The sequence below is a fragment of the Narcine bancroftii genome, chromosome 6 (genome assembly GCF_036971445.1).
Source record: "Narcine bancroftii isolate sNarBan1 chromosome 6, sNarBan1.hap1, whole genome shotgun sequence".
Classification (NCBI taxonomy): Eukaryota; Metazoa; Chordata; class Chondrichthyes; order Torpediniformes; family Narcinidae; genus Narcine; species Narcine bancroftii.
Window position 1 is genome coordinate 78277640 of NC_091474.1, and position 24809 is coordinate 78302448.

General features: G+C 43.1%; 1 protein-coding gene across 5 annotated transcripts in view; it reads left to right on the plus strand.

Moving 5' to 3' along the window:
* kcnma1a (potassium large conductance calcium-activated channel, subfamily M, alpha member 1a) overlaps window positions 1-24809 on the plus strand; it is a 743259-nt gene that overhangs the window by 184605 nt on the left and 533845 nt on the right. For all 5 annotated transcript variants that reach the window (XM_069885464.1, XM_069885465.1, XM_069885462.1 and 2 more), the window contains exon 2: window positions 9617-9778. In XM_069885464.1, the coding sequence (XP_069741565.1) occupies window positions 9617-9778 (162 nt within the window). The remainder of the gene's footprint in view (window positions 1-9616; window positions 9779-24809) is intronic.

Sequence of the window (24809 nt, forward strand, 5' to 3'; positions counted from 1 at the left end):
GTAAACTGGTTGACCGTTTTGAGTTTTGTGTGCCCGATGGAGATGTGGGGGGGCTGGTAGTCATGGTGGGGAGCTGGCTGATGGAGGACCTCAGTTTTCTTCAGGCTGACTTCCAGGCCAAACATTTTGGCAGTTTCCGCAAAGCAGGACGTCAAGCGCTGAAGAGCTGGCTCTGAATGGGCAACTAAAGCGGCATCATCTGCAAAGAGTAGTTCACGGACAAGTTTCTCTTGTGTCTTGGTGTGAGCTTGCAGGCGCCTCAGATTGAAGAGACTGCCATCCGTGCGGTACCGGATGTAAACAGCGTCTTCATTGTTGGGGTCTTTCATGGCTTGGTTCAGCATCATGCTGAAGAAGATTGAAAAGAGGGTTGGTGCGAGAACACAGCCTTGCTTCACGCCATTGTTAATGGAGAAGGGTTCAGAGAGCTCATTGCTGTATCTGACCCGACCTTGTTGGTTTTCGTGCAGTTGGATAATCATGTTGAGGAACTTTGGGGGACATCCGATGCGCTCTAGTATTTGCCAAAGCCCTTTCCTGCTCACGGTGTCGAAGGCTTTGGTGAGGTCAACAAAGGTGATGTAGAGTCCTTTGTTTTGTTCTCTGCACTTTTCTTGGAGCTGTCTGAGGGCAAAGACCATGTCAGTGATTCCTCTGTTTGCGCGAAAGCCGCACTGTGATTCTGGGAGAATATTCTCGGCGACACTAGGTATTATTCTATTTAGTAGAATCCTAGCGAAGATTTTGCCTGCAATGGAGAGCAACGTGATTCCCCTGTAGTTTGAGCAGTCTGATTTCTCGCCTTTGTTTTTGTACAGGGTGATGATGGTGGCATCACGAAGATCCTGAGGCAGTTTACCTTGGTCCCAACAAAGCTTGAAAAACTCATGCAGTTTGGCATGCAGAGTTTTGCCGCCAGCCTTCCAGACTTCTGGGGGGATTCCATCCATACCTGCTGCTTTGCCACTTTTCAGTTGTTCGATTGCCTTATATGTCTCATCCAGGGTGGGAACCTCATCCAGCTCTAGCCTTAGGGGCTGTTGAGGGAGCTGGAGCAGGGCGGAATCTTGGACTGAGCGGTTGGCACTGAAAAGAGATTGGAAGTGTTCTGACCATCGGTTGAGGATGGAGATCTTGTCGCTGAGGAGGACTTTGCCGTCTGAGCTGCGCAGCGGGCTTTGGACTTGGGGTGAGGGGCCGTACACAGCCTTTAGAGCCTCGTAGAAACCCCTGAAGTCGCCAATGTCCGCGCTGAGCTGGGTTCGTTTGGCGAGGCTAGTCCACCACTCATTTTGGATCTCCCGGAGTTTGCGCTGAAGATGGCTGCATGCGCGACGGAAGGCTTGTTTCTTCTCTGGACAGGATGGCTTTGTAAGGTGAGCCTGGTGGGCAGCTCGCTTCTTTGCCAGCAGCTCCTGGATTTCCTGGCTGTTTTCGTCAAACCAGTCCTTGTTTTTCCTGGAGGAGAAGCCCAGTACCTCTTCAGTGGATTGCAGTATGGTAGTCTTCAACTGATCCCAGAGGGTTTCAGGGGACGGGTCCGTGAGGCGTGTTGCAACGTCGAGCTTTGCTTTGAGGTTTGCCTGGAAGTTTCCTCTCGCTTCGTCTGACTGCAGGTTTCCAACATTGAACCTCTTTCTGGGGGCTTTATTGTTCCTGGGCTTTGGCTTGAAGTGAAGGTTGAGCTTGCAGCGAACCAGCCGGTGGTCAGTGTGGCATTCCGCGCTAGGCATGACCCTGGTGTGGAGCACATCTTGTTTGTCACTTTCTCGCACCAGGATGTAGTCCAGGAGGTGCCAGTGTTTGGATCGGGGATGCATCCAGGTGGTCTTAAGGCTGTCCCTCTGCTGAAAAAGGGTGTTTGTAATGACAAGTCGCTGTTCTGCGCAGAGCTCCAACAGGAGGCGCCCATTGTCGTTGCACTTGCCGACGCCATGCTTGCCCAGGATTCCTGGCCAGGTTTCTGAGTCTTTGCCGACACGAGCGTTGAAGTCGCCCAGGATGACAACCTTGTCGGCTGTAGGGGTACGTTGGATGAGGTTGCGCAGGTCGGTGTAGAACTTGTTCTTTTCTGCTGGTTCCGCCTGGAGGGTTGGAGCATAGACACTGATGAGGGTGATGTGACGCTTGTTTTGAAGTGGGAGTCGCATGGACATGATTCGGTCCGAGAGGCCTGTCGGAAGGTTTTCGAGTTTGGAGGCAATGAAGCTCTTGACCATGAAGCCTACACCAGATAGGCGTCGTTCATCCGAAGGCTTGCCAGACCAGTAGAGTGTGTAGCCCGCGCCGCGTTCTTGGAGGCTGCCTACATCTGCCAGGCGGACTTCACTGAGAGCGGCTCTGTCGATGTCAAGTCTGAGGAGTTCACGTGCAATGAGGGCAGACCGACGTTCAGGTCGGTGGCTGTCAGCCTTGTCTAGCATGGTTCTGATGTTCCAGCATGCTAGATTGAGTTTGTGAGCATCTTTTGAGGGGGAGGACGTGGAGGGGGAGGACGTGGAGGGGGAGGACGTGGACCTGTCCTCGGGCCTGCGCAAAGGAGCTTTTAGGTGGAGTGCAGTGCGCGCAGTACTGGCCCCACCCTTTACACCCATGGTTCGTGTGCCGTGGCCAAGCAAGCTGGGACGTGGCAGCGAGGTCCTTGGGTCGTAGGTTTTATATCGGAGTGGCCTTCTCCTATGCAGGTTTCTTACCCGGGCTGGAGGGGCCTGCCTCCCCTCCTAGGTCGACGGAGGCGGCCCCGATACGGGCAGGAGCAAGGGGGAGACGGCGGCCCCGGCCTCGGTCGAGTGAGGCAGGCGGAGGCCCCGGTCCGGACAGGGAGTGGGAGGCGGCGGCCCCAGTCCGGGCACAGGGAGAGCAGCAGCGGCCCCGGTCCGGGCGAAGGGTAGACGGCGGCGGCCCCGATCCGGGCAGGAGCAAGGGGGGAGACGGCGGCCCCGGCCTCGGTCGAGTGGGGCAGGCGAAGGCCCCGATCCGGGCAGAGAGTGGGAGGCGGCGGCCCCCTTCCAGGCACAGGGTGAACTGCGGCGGCCTCGGCCCCGGTCCGGGCAGTATGGACCGACCTAGCAGATAGGTATCATCAAGTTAAATGGCAGAGTCACTACCTCACACTCCCAGAGATCTGGGTGAGACATTGGGTGCTATCCACATAGAGTTTCCCTCTTCTCTCCGTGACAGCATGGCTTTCCCCGGGTCCTCTAATTTCCTCCCTCATCCCCAACATCACAATATCACGCAAGATATAGGAGCAGGTGGGCCCATCGAATCTGCTCCATCATTCTAATCATTAGCTAATCCATTTACCCACTTAGCCCAACTTCCTGACCTTCTCCCCATAACCCTCGATGCCCTGACGAATCAAATATCTGCCTTAAATGCACACAGAGACCTTTGCTTCCACAGGCTCATGCATCCCTTTTATCCTGAAGTTATGCCCTCTTGTTCCTAGACTCCCCAACCACGGGAAACAACCACATCCACTCTGTCCAGGCCTTTCAGCATTCAAAATGCCTCTCTGAGGTCACCGCTAATCCTTCTGTACTCCAACAGGTACAGTCCAAGAGCAATTCCTCATATGCTGAACCTTTCATTTCTGGTATCGTTCCATTAAATCTTCTCTTAACCCTTTCCAATGCCGTGCTTGGGTTTAATAGGTGAGTGATGGAATCAGGGAAGACTTGATGAGAATCCTGGGGAAAAAAATGTGGGGTGAATGTCGGACTATTGTAAATAGTAAGCAGAGACTTGATGGGCAGAGAGGCCTGTGACTGTGCTGTATCTCTCTGAATCCATGGTAACTGATGTTTAAGTAGACAGCTGGACAATCAGTCTTCAGCAGATTGTATTGGAGGAACTATTCCTTTGAGCAAATATGTGGCCCAGCAGATTTTCAGAAGGCTCTGGAGATTCATACTGTAGAACCATATAACCATATAACCACTTACAGCACAGAACAGGCCAGTTCGGCCCTACTAGTCCATGGCGTAACAAATCCCCACCCTCCTAGTCCCACTGACCAGCACCCGGTCCATACCCATCCAGTCCTCTCCTCTCCATGTAACTATCCAGTCTTTACCTAAATGTAACCAACAATCCCGCCTCAACCACATCTGCCGGAAGCTAATAAATTTCCCCCTTCAATCTTAAACCATGCCCTCTAGTTTGAATCTCCCCCACTCTTAATTGAAAAAGCCTATCCACATTTACTCTGTCTGTCCCTTTTAAAATCTTAAATACCTCTATCAAGTCCCCCCTCAATCTTCTACGCTCCAGAGAAAAAAGCCTTAGTCTGCACAACCTTCCCTGTAACTCAAACCTTGAAATCCTGTCAACACTTTGGGGGCTTTCAGATTATATCTCTCATAAAGCCAAGAATAAATCTCCTACTTTGTAGCAAGTAGGGGGAATTTCCACATGGTCCAAAATTATTGTGTGAGCAAACAACTGTAAGTATTTCAATCAGAGGAAACCAAATTCTTTGAGGACTATTTAGAGTCAAGATCTGATTAAAAAGTGTGAACTTAAAACATGTTCATGCAAGTAACACTCAGTTGCATAGAGAGAGATTATTTGAATAAAAAGCAGTGTAAATTGGATTAATCTTTTAAAATTAATCTTATTATAAAATGTTCTAAGCAGATGATAGAAAGCCTCAAATCTTTCACTCTTTGCGTGAAACAAAAAGAATGCAGATTGAGAGTTGTAATATGTGTGGGAAATAATGCATTGACTGACATGTGTTGACTTGCTCAACATCTAAAAATCTCCTGATTTCTGTCCTGAATCTAGTGAGGGAGTTGAAGTACCACAGCACGTCTGGGTAGCGAATTCCAAAAAATAAAACTTTTCCATGACTGGAAAAATGCCTTAGATTTCAGAATTATTGTCTGAGTACCTGCACGACATCACATACAACCCTAAGATTCTTTTTCCTGTGGGTGAGGCAGATTTACCACTTAATGGTAGTGTTAAAAAAAAGTTGACTCACCATATACGTGTTAACAAATAAAATCTGTAAACAAATTGAGCAATCCAGAGAGATTTTTCAAAATCAATCAAGTGTAAGAGTTGTTAAGTAAGTCCCTGATTAAGTTTGTTGTTGAGGAGTGTAAAGGTGGAGGGGTAGCAGCTGTTCCTGAACCTGGTGGTGTGAGTCTTGTGACATCTATACCTCGTTCGTGATGGCAGCAGCGAGAAAAGAGTGTTTGCTGGACAATGTGGATCCTTGATAATTGTTGCTGCTCTCTGACCGCAGTTTTCCCTGTAGACGTTCTCGATGGTGGGAAGGGCTTTGTCTCTGATGTCCTGGGCTGTGTCCACTACCTTTTGCACTCTGGTATCAGTGTCCCTATTCCAGACTGTGACGCAGTCGGTCAGCACACTTTCCACCACACATTTGTTGAATTTGCCAGGGTTTATGATCTCATACCAAAACTCCATGAACTCCTTAGGAAGTAGAGGTACTGACACACTTTCTTCGTGATGCTATCAGTGTGTTGGTTCCAGGAAAAATCCTTTGAGATATTAACTCCCAAGATCTTACATATGCTCACCCTCTCCTGAATTAAAAAAAAAATTAAAAATGCAAGTAAATTTTCAGCAGTATAAATGGAAAGAAAAACAGTTGACATTTCAAGTCATCAGAACACCATGACATAACTGTTTCTCTTTCCACAGACGCTGCCTGATCTGCTGGGATTTCACTGCATTTTCGGTACATATTTTAACGTCAATACGAATAGATTATTAGAAATTAAATGAATCAAGGGAGATAGGATTAATACAGGAAAATGGTGCTGAGAAAAGATGACTCATAATGATATTCAAGGTTAAGAATGATAAATTGTGGATCTTTTCGACAGCCTCCAAGTACAATACAAAAATCTTTTTATTTAACACTAATTGGTGTTCCTGCTGAGCACTGGCTCGTGGGCAGGAAGGGCACGTTACTGTGCTGTTCGTCTAAATTAAAAATTAAATTTAAAGCTATTTGGTATCAAGATATTTAAAGACAGCAAATAGGGTTTAATTCTTCAGCAGGGAAAGTTTCTCTCTTATGCTTCTCTAGAGCAACTCAGTTCTCTCTATGTAACATGCTTGCCAATCACTGAGCTGTGTGCTACACTCTGGCATCCTGTGACATTATTCCTTGCTTGTGTAAGGCATGGAAACATAATTTGTTCAAAAGTTGGCTGAGGTCCTGTGACCTGTCAGCAGGGTGCTCTTTAGAACAGAGCCCTCCAATTAAAATTTGTCTAGAGTCAGTACCGAGGAAGGTTGAGATTAGACAAGAGGAAAGAAATGAGTTGTATATTAATGGTCATAAATTATGCCATCCTGACCTGCCTGTCCTCTCTGCCTCCTTCATTGCCAGAGTGAGGCCGCATGCACATTTGAGAACAACACCTCAATTTCCACTCAGGGCCCCTGCAACCCAAACCCATGAATTCTTCACTTTTCACTATCCTTTGGTCACTTTCTCTCCCCTCCTCATCCACCTCAGTCTTTCTCCCCTCCTCCACTTGCCCCCCTCCCCCCCCCCCAACACACCCCTCTCACCATGTCCACTGTTCCCATCTGGCCACCATCCAAAATGGTTCCTCCAACTTTTCCCCTCCCCATCCCTGGCTCCAGATCCATCCGCTGTTTTTCTTTAAATCTCTATTCATATCTACTCCATCCCCTTTTTCTGATTCCTCCAATGACGTGCCTGTCTCTCAACTCCGCACCTCCCACTTCCCCACCTTGCACCATCTATCTGTCATCTTTCACCCTCCTCGGTTCATCTCCCATCCCTCTCCCTTCTTGGTATTTTAATCCAAAAGGTCGACTGCTCATTTCCATTCCTGGATGCTGCTTAACTCGCTGAGTTAATCCAGGAGATTTTGGGTTCAGATTCCAACAATAAGATTGTCATGCAATTAAACTGGTGTGATATTACACAAAACAGCCTTTAGTCTGCCTTACGCCACACAAAGATTCACCATCAGTGGAAATTGCCCAGTGCCCCTGACAGTCAGAGAAAGAGAAGTGAAAGAGGGTCCCTTCAGATTCACTGAGTGTCTGAGGATTTGTCTCCAACGCTCCTGTGGCCTCTGCAGAAGTAAACCCTTCAATCAAAACCATCAGCAGACCGAGATCCAAATCCAAACCTCCCCCACGATTAGCCTTCAATGCCCTCCGCACCCGCTTGCATACCGGTTCCAAGACTTGGTCCTCCTTCAGCCTGTCTCGAACCATTTTCCAGCAGGCTGCAGCCTGGTGTGAGTTATTTGACTGCAGTCGCCTGCAGCCTGTGTGGGTTCCTTGGCTTTAGTCGCCCGCAGCCTGCGTGGGTTCCTTGCCTTTAGTCGCCCGCAGCCTGCATGGGTTCCTTGCCTCCAGTCATTCCCCCTCTGGTGTTATTCCACCTCTGAGCTACTCACTGGTGTGCTACACGGTCACTATCCTATGCATCGTCTCCTCTGCTTCTCCTTCTCAAGTGGTGGAGGGGTGTTCTCCCCATTTTCTGGTGTCCCACGCCAGACCTCTGCTTCCCCAGAGTCTGCAAATTTTGTGCTCGCTGCTGAACACAGTCACTGCCATTTCATGCCCAGACCTCACGGTCGCAGGATTTTAAATTGAACCACTCTTGGCTCCTTTACAGGCTTTAACGGATCCGTCAGTAGTTGACTGGGCAGTAGGACCATGCGGAGGAGTGCTGTGTCTCTGCTCATCGTTCTCCCAGGGTCCTCACCAACAGCTTGGCAGCCTTCAGAGTGGGTCTGGCAGCACTGCCATACTTTATCACGAGTGAGTTCTAAACAATGTCAGGTGGATGCAAGGATGCAATTATTAGTTCAGGAGAACTAATGGGTAAGGAAACAATGTCAAGGCCAACTGAAGGAATGCTGACCCGTGTGGTGCATTCAAGCTTCTTCAACGATCTCCTGTAGGACATTGAAGAGGTACCTTAGAGTTTCAAATAAGGGTACTTTCCCACTTTCCTCCTCCTTACTCCCCGTCCTCTCCTCCCCATATCTTTCTTCCTTTCCTCACAGCCATCCCACCCTCCATTTATCCCCTCTCCCATCCCTTCCCCCATTTGATTTGCCTGAAAGGGCTCATTTTCCAAGGCAGCGCTAAAAGCATCATGGATCCCCATAGAATCCCCGTCAACGGTCAGCTCCAAGCCTCGTGCTCGCTGGGGCTGTCTGTTCAGGTGCCTAGTCAAGGTAATTTCCAATGAGATACATTGCACTAGATAGCAGGATCAGCTGAATCAGAGATCACTTCCTGGGAGGGGGTCCTCAGATGTGAAGTAGTTTATTTGGAGAGAATGAACCTTCAGATGGCTATGTGTTGTTTGTTAGTGAGGGAGTTCTCCAAATAGAAGGAGACTATTTTTGGACGACTTGTGCTAAACTGATGAAATAAATCTGCAGCTTGATGCAGACTGAATAAAGGTTTTGGAAACTTCTTTTGCACACTCCAAAATGGGTGGAGTGAATTGGTTTCAGAACTCATCTTTGATTTCAAGTGGCCCAAGTTGCAAATCAACCCAAATGTAAAGGTTATTCCTTCTCAGGCATGTATTGCATGGGTCTGGCATGTACCTTTGGCAGCCAAGTGCTTGGCGGCCACCCACATTTGAAAAGCCACGGATGACATCCCACCCTGAGCTGCCTGTTGCCAGGATCCCCTCGGGCAAGCTGTTCCCATCAACAGTTAAGAACACAGAGCTGATAACACTGGGCAACATTTTGTCCTCAAAAGGTTTGAGTCCTGAAAAAAAAATTGGGGATTATGATAGACAACTTCAAGCTGATTTACTGCATCACATAGGAAGATGGAGAAATATTCAATTAACTTTTATTGAATTTAGCAGGTTTAATCGCATCACGATGCAGACACGTTCGGTCAACTGACCTAAAAAGATTTTGCTGCTGATTTTCATTTGTACTCAGCATCTGATGCCTCTCATGTCAGTGTCCAACAATAGTCGGCCAGTATTGATGGATTTCAGTTATCCTGATATGGGTTTTCCATGGTTGCAATGTCCTGGTGAAACCTTTCACCATGTTCATCACTGACGGCACCAAGATCAGCAGGGAAGACGTAATGCAGAAAATGAATTTTTAATGACATGTTGCACTTCATGGTTTTATATGCTTGAAGTAGACTTAAAATAGGACAGGAAAGCACACAAATTGGTTGTAACTAAAAAAAAATACATGATAGGAAAGTTTTAAGGAGATTTTCATGATCAGTAGCCCAAAATCCATAAAATACATCCAAAAGTGTTCAGGAAGCAAAATCTTCATTGTTCAGGAAGCAAAATCTTCATTGTCGAGTGTGATGCCTCTCCATGGTAGAAACTTTGCCTTGGTTGAAGGATTTCCTTCTTACCTACGTCCTATGTGTTTGACCCCTGGTCCTGTGACCCACAATCCTATAGCTCTGGCTGTGGGAAACCACTTCACAGCACCCATCCTGCCAACCCTTTCAGGACCTGTCAATGGTATTGATAATGTGATTACGATGTCCTCACCTGAGGTTTGTCTGTTCAGCATCGGAATCAGTTGATGTTTCTTCCAAATATGTCTTCAAAATCCCTTCTGTTTGATTCTCCCAGGATGTGCAGAAGATTGGCGGGGCACCAAATCAGCCGGACGACGCCCTGCAGGACCTGGATGAGAAGGAGGAAATACCACAGGGGGAGGTTGGCTGGATGACCTCGGTAAAGGACTGGGCCGGAGTCATGATATCTGCCCAGACACTCACCGGCCGAGTTCTTGTGAGTCTCGACTTTTAATCCTTGGGATGTTGGTGTGCGCAGTTCAACTAAGGTTGTTACATTATCAGGACTACCTGGTGTCAACTTGTGTTGCATCTGAAACTCTGATGGATGGGCAGGTCATCAAGATATATTGCTCTCCAATAACAGTCTTGACCAGTCATTCTCAACCTTTTCTTTATATATGGCCCCCTTCAGGCTCTCATTAAAGCTTATGAGGCCCCTTCCCTGTGAAACAGTCAAGTTTAATTGATTTCTTCTCTCCTACCAACTACATAAAATTTATAAAAAATATTTTATGATTTCAGTTTGTGGCCCCCCCCCCCCCTTAAATGTGCTGTAGCCCCCAGGGTGGCTGTATAGCCCCCATTGTGAATAGCTGGTCTTGACTGGATGGAGTTATTGAGACATTGTTCAGCATTGTTTTTGCAATGAAAATGGTGATAATAAGTCAGAACAAATTATTTAGTTTGTTGGGACTTGTTTCTTTAGATTGCTGGTTAGCTTCCCGATAAATCTGTTTCAATTAACTGTTGATAATGTTTACAATGTTCCTATCTCAAAGCAGTTAGGCATTACAAGTGTAACACATTGAGATACAAGATAAAAGCAGAAGAGGTTTTCTGCAGTTGGGAGCGTGGAGGATGGGAAGGCAGCCAATTTACAAACCTGCCTCCTCCAAGTGGCCGAGATGTGTGCTGCCAGCGTCTTGCCCCAAATTGCCTTCCTGGTAGCCGACCAGCAAGCATATGCATCCACAGGCAGGTCTCTTCTGAGCAATGTGCCAAAAATTGGATGTTGTGCAAATTATTTTTACTGTATGTGGACACTGAATGCTTGTGCAAATGTAAACTTGAAATTGTTTCAAGATTGTTTTGGCACAGCCTAGCTTTCTTGGCGACTAAAATGGTATTGGCATGTTTTATATAATACAAGTACAATTGCGTTCTATGAAAAATGTATTTAGTTAAGATTTTATTCTAAACTTTGAACTACATAATTTTAGATCACTGATCTTTTGTGTGCACATTAATTTCCTTTGAGTGCCGGTTTCAAAACATGCGTGAACTTGTACACACGCACAACTTAGAGGGAACAACGGCCTGAGTGAGCTTACCTTCCCATCTGCAGGCCCTGCACTCTCATGGTTGTTTGCTCCTTGAAAATGCCAGGTTGTGGTTGTTGATTTGGGATCCATCTAAAAGGCCATGGTTTAGTTTGGGTCTTGATTTGGGTTTTCTCATCACAACTCCATTGACTCTGATGGACAAAGATGGATTAGATTTGCGTTTGGTGCAGTTGAGGTTCGTGTCTTTGTGTGTAAGTGATTTTGTACTTGTTTCAGGTTTTGTCTTGGAGACCTCACTTGATATGCAATAAAACCCTGGTATCCAGTACCTATGGGGATTAGTAGATGTCAGATGAGTTTATTTGCTTGAGATTGGTGAGCTGACTCCTAGGGAGCACCAATTTTAAACTCCAATTTTTAAAAAATCCATTTATTTTCCATGACTTTTTTTGCCGGTTGTTTGAGGCTGCTGGTTGCTTGAATTCCACATACAGGGCTTTTACTCTATATCTTTAGGCAGATTATCTGACCAGTTCACAATTAAGCATGTTTAATTGTGCAATTATTTGTAACGGATTATTTTCAATAAATTATTTCATTTCAAATGGCTGTCTATACATTGTGACCACATAGAATGTCCTAGTTCTCTGCAGCTTGGTTAGACTGTCGCTGAATTACCAATAATCAGGAACTGCTTATGCAAACACATGATGCTATCAGTCATTCTGACATTCAGCAAAGAAGTTGTTGATTTGATAGACAAGGTATTGCGACAACCAGGCTGCAGTGAAAGTGCTCTCTCACACGGTGATCTGTTTGATCTTGACTTCTATCGCTGTGTATGGATATTGAACGATCTCCACTGTAACCACACGGGATTCTTTTGGGTTTCCTCCAACAACCCAAAGAGGTACAGATTAATTGGCCGCTATAAATCATCCCTATCTCAAGGAAATGGGGAACTTGCTGCTTGTACAGTGTTGGCAAATGTTTGGTTTTGGCTTGTTTGTAGATCCTTATCCAGCGATTGCAGCTGGACTAAGGGAGGCGGGAATTTCGCCTGAAACTGGGACAAAATCCAAATTTTTTCACCCTGAATTTTCCAGAATTTCAGAATATTAGTCTCTGTTGATTACATTTAGTTTGCTGGATGGAATATTCTATTTTGGTATTTGGATGAAGAATACCTCTCATAATATAAGGTGGCCGCCATTACCTATGAGTGTGTGGTTAGTGGGGTGTGCTACCAAGGCAGAGCCAATATAAATCGTGCCGCAGAATTTCATCAGCCCCGATTACAAAGATGAGACCACCTGTGTCACTGAAGCAAGCCACAGCAATTTTTAGTCTTCCTAATTTTAGAACATATTTATAATTGGCTGGGAGTTTGATCCTCAAGTGTTGCTCCTTCAGTACATTTGATTTTTAACATGAGCGATTGTACCCTGTGCCAGTGACTGCAACCCTCAAGGAACTGTGTTGCAAATTCTGCTTGATCCATTTCACACGAGGCATTTAGATTTGGATCATTTGCATTTCACTTTTGCAATGTATGATTAAAAACCTGAGTGCCGTTCTCAGTTCACCCTTTTGGAGAACACTCGACTACATCGACCTTATTACCTAGGGAAATAAGGTTTATTTTTTTCCAGGGTTTTCACTGGTACCCTGAAGTACTAGTGAAATGCATCTGTTTGAAATGTGTGATGCTGAGTTTGTAGATGTACTTTGCTGCCTCCCTAATGAGTGCCAGATGATTAAAATCGCCATGTTCACTTTTCCTTTCCTGAGAGAAAAGAACCACAATCAGATTTCAAAAGTAATTGTGCTCCAACATTTATCTTAAACTGATTTGAAACGACAATTCCAAGTATCAGAGCAGCCACAACAAATCCTGGTTGCTGATCTTTTTCCAAAAGATTTGCTTGCTGAAAAAAATTGGCGGTTATGATAGACAAAGATGAACACTAAAGATAATTTTAGATTTGCTGTATCAAGTAGGAAGTTGGAGAAGCATTAAATTAACTTTTATTGAATTTAGCCTGTTTAATCGCATAATGATGCTGACACGTTCAACTGACCTAAAAATGTTTTGCCGCTGATTTTCATTTGTACTCAGCATCTGATACCTCTCGTGTCAGTGTCCAACAATAGTCGGCCAGCATGGATGGATTCCCTTTGCCCTGATGCCACTTTTCCATGGTGGCAATATCCTGGTGAAACCTTCCACCGTGTTCATCACTGACTGAACCAAGATCAGCCGGGAAGAAGTCCAAGTGCGAATGCAGAAAATTAATTTTCAATGACACTTCATGGTTTTGTATGCTGGAAGTAGACTTAAAATAGGACAGGAAATCACAAAAAGAGGTGATATTGTAAGAATGGTAGGTGCTCAGAAAATTCTAAGGTGTTTTTCATGATCAATAGCCAATAATCTATAAAATACACTCAAAAGTGTCAGGGAGGAAAATATTTGTTGTCCAATGCAAAGGGAGAACACAATTGGGAGAAACCTAAATAAATTGAAAGCATGACTTGGCAATCTATCGGTACTTGTGTGTTCATCTTTTCATTTGTTTCTTCACTTGCTTTTTTAAAAACTTTATTTAATATTTTCCAAACAAAAACTTTTACAAAATCCATAATATAAAAAATTAAAACCAGAACTATCCCCCTCCCCCCCCCTCAACAGACCCCACAAGGGAAGCATTAAAGATTTATTAGAGTTTAAGATATTACTAAATTCATACATTTCAAATAAGGCGACCACATCTTAACAAAAAAATCATAATTATCATGCAAATTATATGTTATTTTTTTTCCATATAAATACAGGACCTCAACTCATTATGCCAACGATTTACATTTATCTCAACTTCATCTTTCCAAGATGTCGCAAAACATTTACGCGCTACCTTCAATGCTAAATGCAGAAATGCTGTCTGAAACTTATCTAACCCCAAGTCCATAAATGGAACAATGTAACCCAACAAAATTTTTGGGGATCTAATAAAAATTGAATTTTAAACAAATTTTGAAGAAATTCCCTAATTTTATGCCAAAATGATTGAACTTTATCACAAAGCCAAACAGAATACAAAAATATTCCACACATGATCCTCATCTAAAACAAAACTCTGTATTACTAAATCCATATTTTCTCAATTTCTCAGGGGTTAAATATAACTGATGCAAAAAATTATAATTAATCATACTATATCTTACATTAAACAATTTATTCACACCCTCAAAACACATATTTCCCATTCGGCCTGATCAATATCACAAGTTAAATCATTTTCCCATTTCATCCTTGATTTATCTAAATTTATTTTATCCATAGTGTCTTGTAACAACACATACACCTCCGAAATAAAACCCTTATCCGAAAAATGAGAAATCATAAACTCAAATTTCGTTAACTTGGGAATTTTCATTTCTCTTCCAAAATTTTCTTTCACTAATTCTCTAATTTGATAATAAACAAACAAAGAATTCCCTGAAATTCCAAATTTCTCACTAAGTTGGTTAAATGATAAAAATTTACCCTCTTCAAAACAATCCTGCAATAACTTTATTCCTTTAATCTGCCAATTTCTTAAAAATCTATTATTCCATGTAAAAGGAATTAATTTATTTTGATATATTGGAGCCTGAACCGATATTTTACCTTTTGAGCCTATTAACAAGTTCCTTTTAGTCCAAATCCCTAATAAGTGTTTCAAAACTGGTACATTATATCTTTGTAATAAAACAGAATTCCATTTAAATACAAATTGATGTGGACAAGGTTCCAGTACACCAGCCAATTCTACCTTGGCCCAACTAGGGGGACACAAAACATCTAACATACGATTAATAAATCTTAATTGGGCTGCCTCGTAATAATTTTGAAAATGGGATAATTGCAAAGTTTCTTCACTTGCTTGATCCAACTTGTGCGACAGCAATTTATTTAATTAGAGTAGATGACTGAGACTGGTCGAATGACGAAGGAGTTATTAATAGTAAAGCTGTACTGTAGCTCTGAGATTCAGTGGCAAGTCAACGAGACCGAGATGCAAGGCTCATGGTGATTGAGGATCATATTTGAACTGTAAGCTCTCTCTATAAGGGTAACCTTATATGATTCTCTTTAATTTGGAATGTAACTTCAGGCACTGCAGAGTCTAGGTACTTTATTGGACAAGATCGTGCTGGTTCAACCAAACTGAAAGTTACTCTTGTTGATCTTCATTTGGTTGAAACAAAAGCATATTATCAGGTGTAAGAATTGGAACACAGCTTAGAAGCCAACCAATCGGCTCATTATCTGGAGAAATCAGTAATTTGAAAGATGCGGAAATGGCAATCAGTACAAATTGGTTTAGTTTATCACCAAGAATTGCTTCCTGTCAGTAACCAAGGCTGAACTTCAAAGGAATGATGGGAGGGGATGACTTTGACCTAATGAATACTTTATCAAATTTTTTTTCCCAATTTTGCTGCTGTGGCTGAACTTGTCAGTTCCTTGGGATGACAACAAGCCGCTTGAAGATTACTGCACATTAAGTTGCCAAAGCATTAATGAAACAAATAAAACAACCGATCCTTCCATTATCAATTCCATTCCAGATGTAAATTTGTAGTGTCTAAACGTTGTAGCTCCAGAACCTGGGAATGATTGGCACCATTGACTCAACAGATATTAGGCTCCTGAATGTATTTAATTCAGTGAACTATTACTTCAGTGGAAAAAAATACTGTGGATATTGGAAGTCTAGGACTGCCTCTGTGGGAGGAGAAGTAAAGTTAATGTATCAGGTCACAGAAGGGTTCTGATGAAGAGTCTTCAACCTGGAAATTTTAAATTTAGACGTACAGCATAGTAACAGGCCATTTTGGTCCACAAGCCCGTGCCTCCCAAATACATAAAATTGACCTACATCTCCAATATGTTTGGAAGGGTGGTAGAAGACTGGAGCACCTGGAGGAAACCCACACAGACATAGAGAGAATGTTCAAACTCCTTAAGGACAGCATGGGATTTGCACCCTGGTGCCGATCGCTGGTGCTGTAACAGCGTTGTGCCAACCGCTACTCCAACTCTGCCACTCCTGCTTTTCACTCTGCTTCTCTTCCACAGATGTGGGTTGATCCGCTGAGTATTTCCAACATTTTCTATTTTAATTTTAAAAGATTATTAATATTTGTGCATCCCTTACGTGCCTCAGGTAAAACACGAATAGTTTGAGCAACAAAGAAACTCATCAAATTGATTTTAATAGATGCTAAAAATGAGGACTAAACTCCACTATCCTTTCCAGCTTCAGCGGAGACTGTCGATCACTAAGCTGACACGGGTAGCTGCAGCTTTCCCAATAGAGCCGTTTTCTGGGGCATGGCCAGTAACTCAGGAGACCGATGTCCCTCTGTTTCAAGTACCCTTGCCCAGTAAATGGAGTTTTTCATCAGGTTCTGGGCATTACACTTCAGAAGATTCTTATGTTAGAAAAATTTCTTAAAAGAAATATTTCTGGTTTTTTTTGGTATGTTATTTTTTGTAATTTTATTTAGTATCTGATTCATTTTTTCCCAAAGCGTATTTACTTTCATACATGCCCAAGTTGCACGTAATGTTGTTCCCATTTCCTTCTTACAGCGAAAATATCTATCCGATAATGTTGGATCCCATTTTTTTAATTTTTGAGGAGTGATATATACCCTGTGTAACCAATTATACTGTATCATGCATAATCTTGTGTTTATTGTATTCTTCATAGTTCCAGAACATAACTTTTCCCATACTTCATTTTTTATCTTTTCCCACTTCTGCTTAGGTTTATAGTTTATTTCATTTTCCTTATCTTGCAGCTTAATGTACATGTTGGTTATAAATCTTTGAATTATCATTGTGTCTGTAATCACATATTCAAAGCTGCTTCCTTCAGGTAATCTCAAGCTGTTTCCCAATTTATCCTTTAAATAAGCTTTCAGTTGATGAAATGCATATATACTTCTTTTAAGTAACATAAGAATGTTATGATTCTTATGGAGCAGAAGATTCCGGGGATGATCAACTTTAATCATGTTTTAATAGAATCTTTTATTGTCACATGTACTGAGATACAGACTTAATTTTATGTGCCATACAGGCTCCAGCGCCAGTTTTGATAAACAAAGAAGAATGTTCTCAGAAAATCACAAATCTTTAAAATGATCCTCCACAAGCCCAGTAACATCTGTCCAGTAATGCTCCTCTCCCTCAAACATCCACACCTCAAAACTTCTATTCCCTCTGAACCTTTAACTCTACAGCAATCTCACTTAACATTTGGGGCACTGAAATCCTCCACTAAACTAACCCGACTTGTATTGCATTTCTTTTAATTTTTAAAAATGTAAACATGCAGCTCAGTAACGCGAGTCCCTACCTCCCAATTTACACCCCATTAACCTACACCCCTGGTATATTTTGAAAAGTGGGAGGAAATCAGAACCCTTGGGGAAAACCCGCGCAGACATGGGGGAGAACGTACAAACTCCTTACAGACGGCGCGGGATTCAAACCCTGGTCCCATTGGCTAGCACTGTAAAAAGATTGTGCAGCCCAAATCTGTTCTCTCAAATCTGTTCCTCTATCTCTTGCCATGACTGCCATTCCCTGAAGAGCTTATAGCACATCCTTCCAGATTCATTTCATGAACCATCCAAGTCCAATACCATCCAACAAATTACATCCTGAATTTTACATTGCCAAAAGAGAGACCACCATTTCCCTGTGCCTCCTTGTGATTCAGCTTGGTGCCCGAGGGCAACACCCACACTTCCAGCTAGCGAAGTTTTACAATCTCTACAACAGCTTTAAAAAAAAAGACTACTCTGTGCCTTTGGGGTTGGCAGCTGTGTGTTGGGTGCACAAGCTAACAGGTTCTGAGCTCGCAAGCAGGCATTTTCCATGGTGCACCTGGTCAGATTATTAATGAGCCAGCCTTGTTCTCTTTCGGGACCATTGATGCTGAGCTTCTGATATGGGTCAGAGTATTAATGGAACCATTCACACGTTAGCCAATGACACAGAAACATACTTGGGAGCTGGGAATTTAGAGCAAAAATGTAGGCTACCAGCAGATTTAGGAATGAGAGTGACGATCCTTTGAGACAGATTTCCTTAATAGAATTTAACTGCATCGTGGAGAGACTCCAAGAATGTATTTAGTTACACGAGAGATCTCTCCTTGGGTCCAGAAACATGGATAGAACCTTTGGCCGATAAATGATTTTAAACTCACAAATCACGTGATTCAAATGATCTCTGAAATCTGATCTCATCACGCCACTTGCATCGTTTCAGCTCTACTTCTCTCTGTTAATGCTCTTCACCTTGATATTTGTGCTGCCTGCTGAGCTGATCTGCTTGAACTGTGCAGAAAACAGTCTCGTTAAACACCTAACACGGACAATCCAGTTCAATCAAAAGGGACTAGTGAATAAGGTTATCGTCCTCAGATGGTAAAAACTATTATCTTCTGGCATCACCACACTGGAGTATTGATGAAGGAGATAAATATCTCTTTCCCTCTCCACTTTTCACCCTATACCTTTCCACCTGCTCCCATGCCCACAATTACCTTTATAATTGGAAATTTATCTTTGTTGCAAAAAATATACCCACAGGCTCTGGTCTCTGTGACAATGAGTTGCAAAGGCTCCCAAATCCCTCTGAAACCTTGCCCTCTAGTTTTGGATTAATTTGGCCTATCTTTTCTTTTTTCTTGTCTTTTTTTAAATCTTTTTCCTTTTTTCTATCTTTTTCCTTTCTATTGTTGTCTGTGTATGTTTATATACATAATATATAAATTAATTTAAAAATCTGTTAATCTCAGAGAACTCTGGAGTTTTAATGATGATTTTAAAAAAATCTCCCCATCCAACTAGAGCCTGTCACCACTACATTAAATAATTAAGCCTGTAACAATTGTACAGTGGAACCCTGACAACCAGTTGCTCGACTGTTCAGAAATCCTGATGATTTAAGGCACCTGGTTCGCACTTAATACAAGTTCCTGTTACCTGTGGACCCAGGTACTCACAAGATTGGCTGTGTGTTGGACTGGATGTAGGGTCGGAGTCAGGAACCCCAGGGGCCAGAAACAAGGGTAGTCCAGGTGAAGATTGGGTGCATGCTTGATTCAACCTCCTGCCCCTTTAAACTCACTGGGTTCATTTAAAATTTTTTTTTAATATAGACATACAGCATGGTAACAGGCCATTTCGGTCCATGAGTCCATGCCGCCCAATTTGCACTTGTGGCCACAAGACTCGTGGGCCGAAATGGCCTGTTACTGTGCTGTATGTCTAAATTTTTTTTTTAATTAAATGAACCTGGTGAGGTTAAATGGGCAGGAGGTTGAATCAAACGGATTTATTCTGTGTCTCCTGCACAACTTTTTAAAAGCCAGAATCACATGCCCGACACATGCTGACGTCATCACGCACTGACGTCACATGGCCAGTTTGATGCCTCCTGGGAGTTGTAGTGCCGCCACAGTGCCGCTACACTCCCAATTAACCGTCAACCCCCTGTATGTTTCGACTGTTTTCACTGTTTCACTGGAACATTTATTATTCAAATGTGCAGCAGGGAAATGGTGAATAGCAGGTGCCTGGACCAGGCTGTCAGGGGAAGTGGAGGAAGCAGATATGATGTTAGGCTTCTGGTGAGAGACTTGAATATGCATGGTAGGGAGAGATATGGATATGTGTGACTTGTTGTTGAGGTGGAAGGGGAAGAGGGGTTAAGTGGTGGAAGCAGATACAATGACAAGCGCAGGGAATACAAGGTAATGGATCACATGCTTGCTGACGGGAGTAGTTTCGGTTGGTATCATGGTTGGTATGGGCATCAGGGGTTGAAGGACTATTCTTGTTCTGTGTTTCATGCTGTCAAGGATTTTCATCAATCTCTGCAAATGTTGAGTGAACCCTCCCCCCCCCCCCCACCCCCCATCTTTTCCCCCATGTCCCTTCCTCTAGTTCGCTTGGTCTCTCTCTTCCCTTTTCCCTCTGTCTCCTTTCACAGAGCCAAAATCAATTCTCACCTTCCCTCTTATCACATCCAATTAACACCTTTTGTCTGTTGTAAAACATAAGGTCTGCAGACACTGGATGGAGCTAAAAACACAATGCTGGAGGAACTCAACAGGAACTTTGCTACATAAAGTAGACTGTTGGACCTGCTGAGTTTCTCCAGCCTCATGGTTTTACCATTGGTTCTGTTGGCTGGACTCCTCCCCCTCCCATTGTTCCCCCTTTCTCTCCCCAGTCTTTAATTCAGGTGCCTGCTTGATTTTTGCTTCTTCCTTGAAGAAGGGTTCAGTCCCGAAATGTTGGTAATAAATCTTTGCCTCCCTTGGATGCTGCAAGACCGGCTGAGTTTCTCCACATTTCCGTGTATTTTTCCTACAGTTACAGCATTAACATTCTTTCATGTTTCACTCAAATAATAATGAGGCCAGATAACGCATTTAATATTATTCCAGCTCATTTTGCATGTGGCACAAGAATTCCTGATGCATTGAGGTGTCTGTTCCTGGTCTTGGAGTAGAATGGAGAGGGCTTTATGTTTCTGGGGTGTGTTCATAACTAACCAAATCTGTCTCTGGAAACTGTACAGTTTAATCACTTTTAGCTGTGATTGTGTTGTTTACATTGCTGTTCAGGTGCCCAAGTCCCTTGTCCATCAAGATAATTATGTTGTTTTGGCAAGTTTTGCTGCATTCCCTGGTGCTGGTGTCTGTAGGCATCTGGAGCGACAGCTGATGGGGATAAGGTAGGCCTTTGGTGGTTCCAGCCCACCAGAGCCCCTGTTACCCAGGCATTCAGCTCAGTGGTGTTGAAAATGAGAGAATGTCCAGATAGGCAGCCTTGCTCATTATTAACAAACTAGTATGTGTACTGCCTTCAAGGAAGTAAACTTCCTAACGATTCTGGCTGCTACATGGGGCTAAAAGTAGCGGCAAACAAAGAGCAGCAATTGAAGTAATAATGGCTGTATTGAAACATTTTCTAACCTGGCTTACACTGCACACTTTATAATCTCGAAAGCTACCTGAGCATACATGAATTAATGGTTTTTTTGTTGTAGTGAAACGCAGAAGTCTGCAGATGCTGTGATTGTAGATAAAGCACACAGAAATGCTGGAGAAACTCAGCCGGTCTTGCAGCGTTCTTACGAGGTAAGGATATATTATTGACGTTTCGGGCCTGAGCCCTTCATCAAGGAAGAAGCAAAAAACAGAAAGGCATCAGAATAAAGAAAAGACTGGCTGGGGAAGGAGTCTAGATCAACAAAAGGTGTTAATTGGATGGGATAAGAGGAGAGGTGAAAAATGATTTTGGTTCTGTGAAAGGAGACTGAGGGGGAAGGGAAGAGAGAGAGCTCGGAGAATGGCGACAGGGTGAAGAAGCAGGGGGCTAACAGACACTGGAGAGGTCGATATTAATGCGATCTGGTTGGAAGGTGTCCAGATGGAAAATGAGATGTGGTTACTCCAATTTGTGGGTGGTCTCTTCCCACTGACGCCTTTCCCCCAGTCCTGTCTATTTCTCTCTCTTCCATTTTCCCTCTGTCTCCTTTCACAGAGCCAAAACCAATACTCATCTCTTCTCTTATCATATTCAATTAACACCTTTTGTTGGCCTGGACTCCTCCCCTGGCCAGTCTTCAGTCTTTATTCTGATGCCCTCCTGTTCTTTGATTATTCCTTGAAGAGGGTTCAGGCCTGAAAAATTAGTAACATTTCTTTACCTCCTATGGACGCTGCAAAACGGGCTGAGTTCTTCGAGCAGTTCTGTGTGTTTTTAATGGTTGTTACAGTACATGGTGTGCCCACTTACCCCACAGTGTTTACTGGTAGTTCCATGGTACAGATATTGACAATTTCCACATATGCTACTGGTTGTTCAGTCCATGAGAGCGTCCTTTCAAGAAATCTCTTCTCTTTTTCATGTTTTTAGTTTGTGTCTTTTTGGGAGCGTATTATTTACTCTCTTTGGTGAATTGGGGGTGAATTCATTGGTGTGGGAGGGGGATTGATGCAATTTCTCAGAGGACTGGGATAGAATCAATGGGCTGAACAGTCAATGTGATATCAGAAGGAAATATGAGAAAACTAATTTGCTACTTATTTTCTCATTCCTTCACTTCTGCCTTCCTGGCTTCCAAATTCATCTTTCAGCTTACTTTAATGTAACCATTTGTCAGAGGTTTTCCTGAAGCCCTGTTTGCGCTGAATACGAAGAAGTAAAACACGAAAGACTGTGGACACCATGGTTGAAGTAAAATCACAAGGATGGAGTACAATGTTAGTAAGTGTGAGGTTATCCACTTTGGCAAGAAAAATGAAAGCTGAATATTATTTAAAGGGTGAAAAACTACAGCATGCTGTTATGCAGAGGGACTTGGGAGTGCTTGTGCATGAATCGCAAAAAGTTAGGTTGCAGGTGCAGCAGGTTATTAAGAAGGCAAATGGAATGTTGGCCTTCATCGCTAGAGGAATTGAATTCAGGAGTAAGGAGGTAATGTTGCAACTGTATAAGGTACTGGCGAGACGCACCTGGAGTTCTGTGTCCAGTTCTGGTCTCCATATTTGAGGAAGGATATACTGGCTTTGGAGACGGTCCAGAGGAGGTTTACTAGGTTGATCCCTGGGATGAAGGGGTTGACTTATGATGAAAGATTAAATCATCTAGGATTGTATTCGCTCGAGTTCAGAAGAATGAGAGGAGATCTTATAGAAACATATAGGATTATGAAGGGTATGGATAGGATAAATGTAGGCAGGTTTTTTGAGCTGGCCAGGGAAACTAAAATGAGAGGACACAGTCTCAAGATTCGGGGGAGTAGATTTAGCACAGAGATGAGGAAAAATAGTTTTTCCCAGAGAGTAGTGAATGTTTGGAATTCGCTATCCAGGGAAGTGGTTGAGGCTGCCTCATTAAACATATTTAAACTTCGGTTAGATACATTTTTACATGATAGAGGAATTAGGGGATATGGGGAGAAGGCAGGTAGGTGGAGTTAGGTCATAAATTAGATCAGCCATGATCGTATTGAATGGCGGAGCAGGCTCGATGGGCCATTTTTGGCCTACTCCTGTTCCTACTTGCTATGTTCCTATGTAACATAGTACTTTATATAGCAAAGATAAAGGTATATAACAAATGTTTCAGGCTTAACCCCTTCAATAAGGTATCTATATTCATCCATACCTTGATGAAGGGCTCAAGTCTGAAATGTTAGTTAGATACATTTATCTTTGCTATATAAAATACGTTGTTTGGCCTGCTGAGTTTCTCCAGCCTTGTGATTTTACTTCAGCCAATATCAGTGCTGAACCTGCACTGTGGAGCTCACTTCTGCTAAATCCTGATGGATCCGATGTGAAGTCATTCCAATGGAGGAGGGGCGAGATTCCCTCCAATGGAAAGTCAGATCACCACTGTTTCAGCTTTAGGCTGGTAATATGACAGTAGATGTGGCCTGCAGTTATAGAATATTACTGCTGCCTGTCTCCATGTTAGATTTAGAAGCATCCATGTAAATCACTGAAGTGTCCCTCCCCCATTGACATGATCTAATGAAATCGTTGTTTGAAGAAGGTGCACAAAATCGTTGGTGATCCCATCCACCCTGCACGTAGCATCTTTCAGCTGCTCCCATTTGGAAAGAGATACAGGAGGATCAGAGCCAGCACCACCAGTCTGAGGAACAGCTGTTTACTGCAGACAGCGAGAATGCTGAACGACCAAAGGAACAACTCACACTAACCATCCGAAACTCTCATATTTCTGAAACAATATTTATTTATTTATTTGTATATATGTGAATACTTGTCCTACATATGCATTGTTTGTCTGAATGTGAGTCATGTCTGGTTGTGTGTCTGCATTATTTCCACCAAGGGCCAGAGAATGACGTTTCATCGGGGTGTACTTGTGCAGTCAGATTATAGTAAACATGACTTGACCAACAATTAACATTTCAATCTTAAGACCCTTGGTCTTCAATCAGACACCATAATTATGGAATACTCTCATCTGATGCCAGTTTGAGTAATGAAAATTTGCCCTAATGAAGTTCATAAATCACTGCCAAAAAAAATTGAGGTACGGAATAAAATTTGTTGTTTATAGAATTTGTGTGGCAGGAACTGAACTGGTTTACCTGGAGCAGTGATCACAGCAGGAGGCCACTTAAGAGACTGGATTTGGAAACTGACAAGGCTATCTCTTCTATTGACAGCAAAAAAAAAGTGAACTGCTGGAGGAACTCACTGGGTCAGGTATCATCTATGGAGGCAAAGAGATGGTAGACAATTCAGGTCAAGACTTTGCCCTGTGACTATTTTTGTTTCAAAATCAGTGGTCTCTTTGACTGATATTTGCACAATGGTCCTTGATCAAACCTACTCCATTAGAGCAACAACTTTTAACTCCCTTTGCCTGTGGATTGCGGAGGCTTTACTATCAAGGGAAAAGTCGTGGGAACACATCTCCACATAACAGGATTTAATGGGAGGGGGGAGTAAAAAAAACAGTTCAAGAAACAGAAGATAATGATACATATGCAGCCCCTTTAGAACTCAGCAATACTCAAAAATGCAGGAGAAACTCAGCAGGTCACACAGCATCTATAGAAGTAAAAGAGAATCAACATTTCAAGCCTGGGCCCTTCCTCAGATTGCAGATTTTCTTGTTTACCACCCTCTGGAGGATTGCTTTTCTCTTTTTGCAAATGCGACCTGGTCTCCTGAATATTTTCATCAATTTCTAATTTTGCTTCAGACTTCAGACATCTGCAGTTTTGGTCTGGTAAATTAAGCAACACATTTCTATACCTGTCATTAATTTAATGGTGAAATTTTGTTTTGGCCAAACCATTCCAATCATTCTTTCTCTTTCTTTCCCTGGAATAGCAAC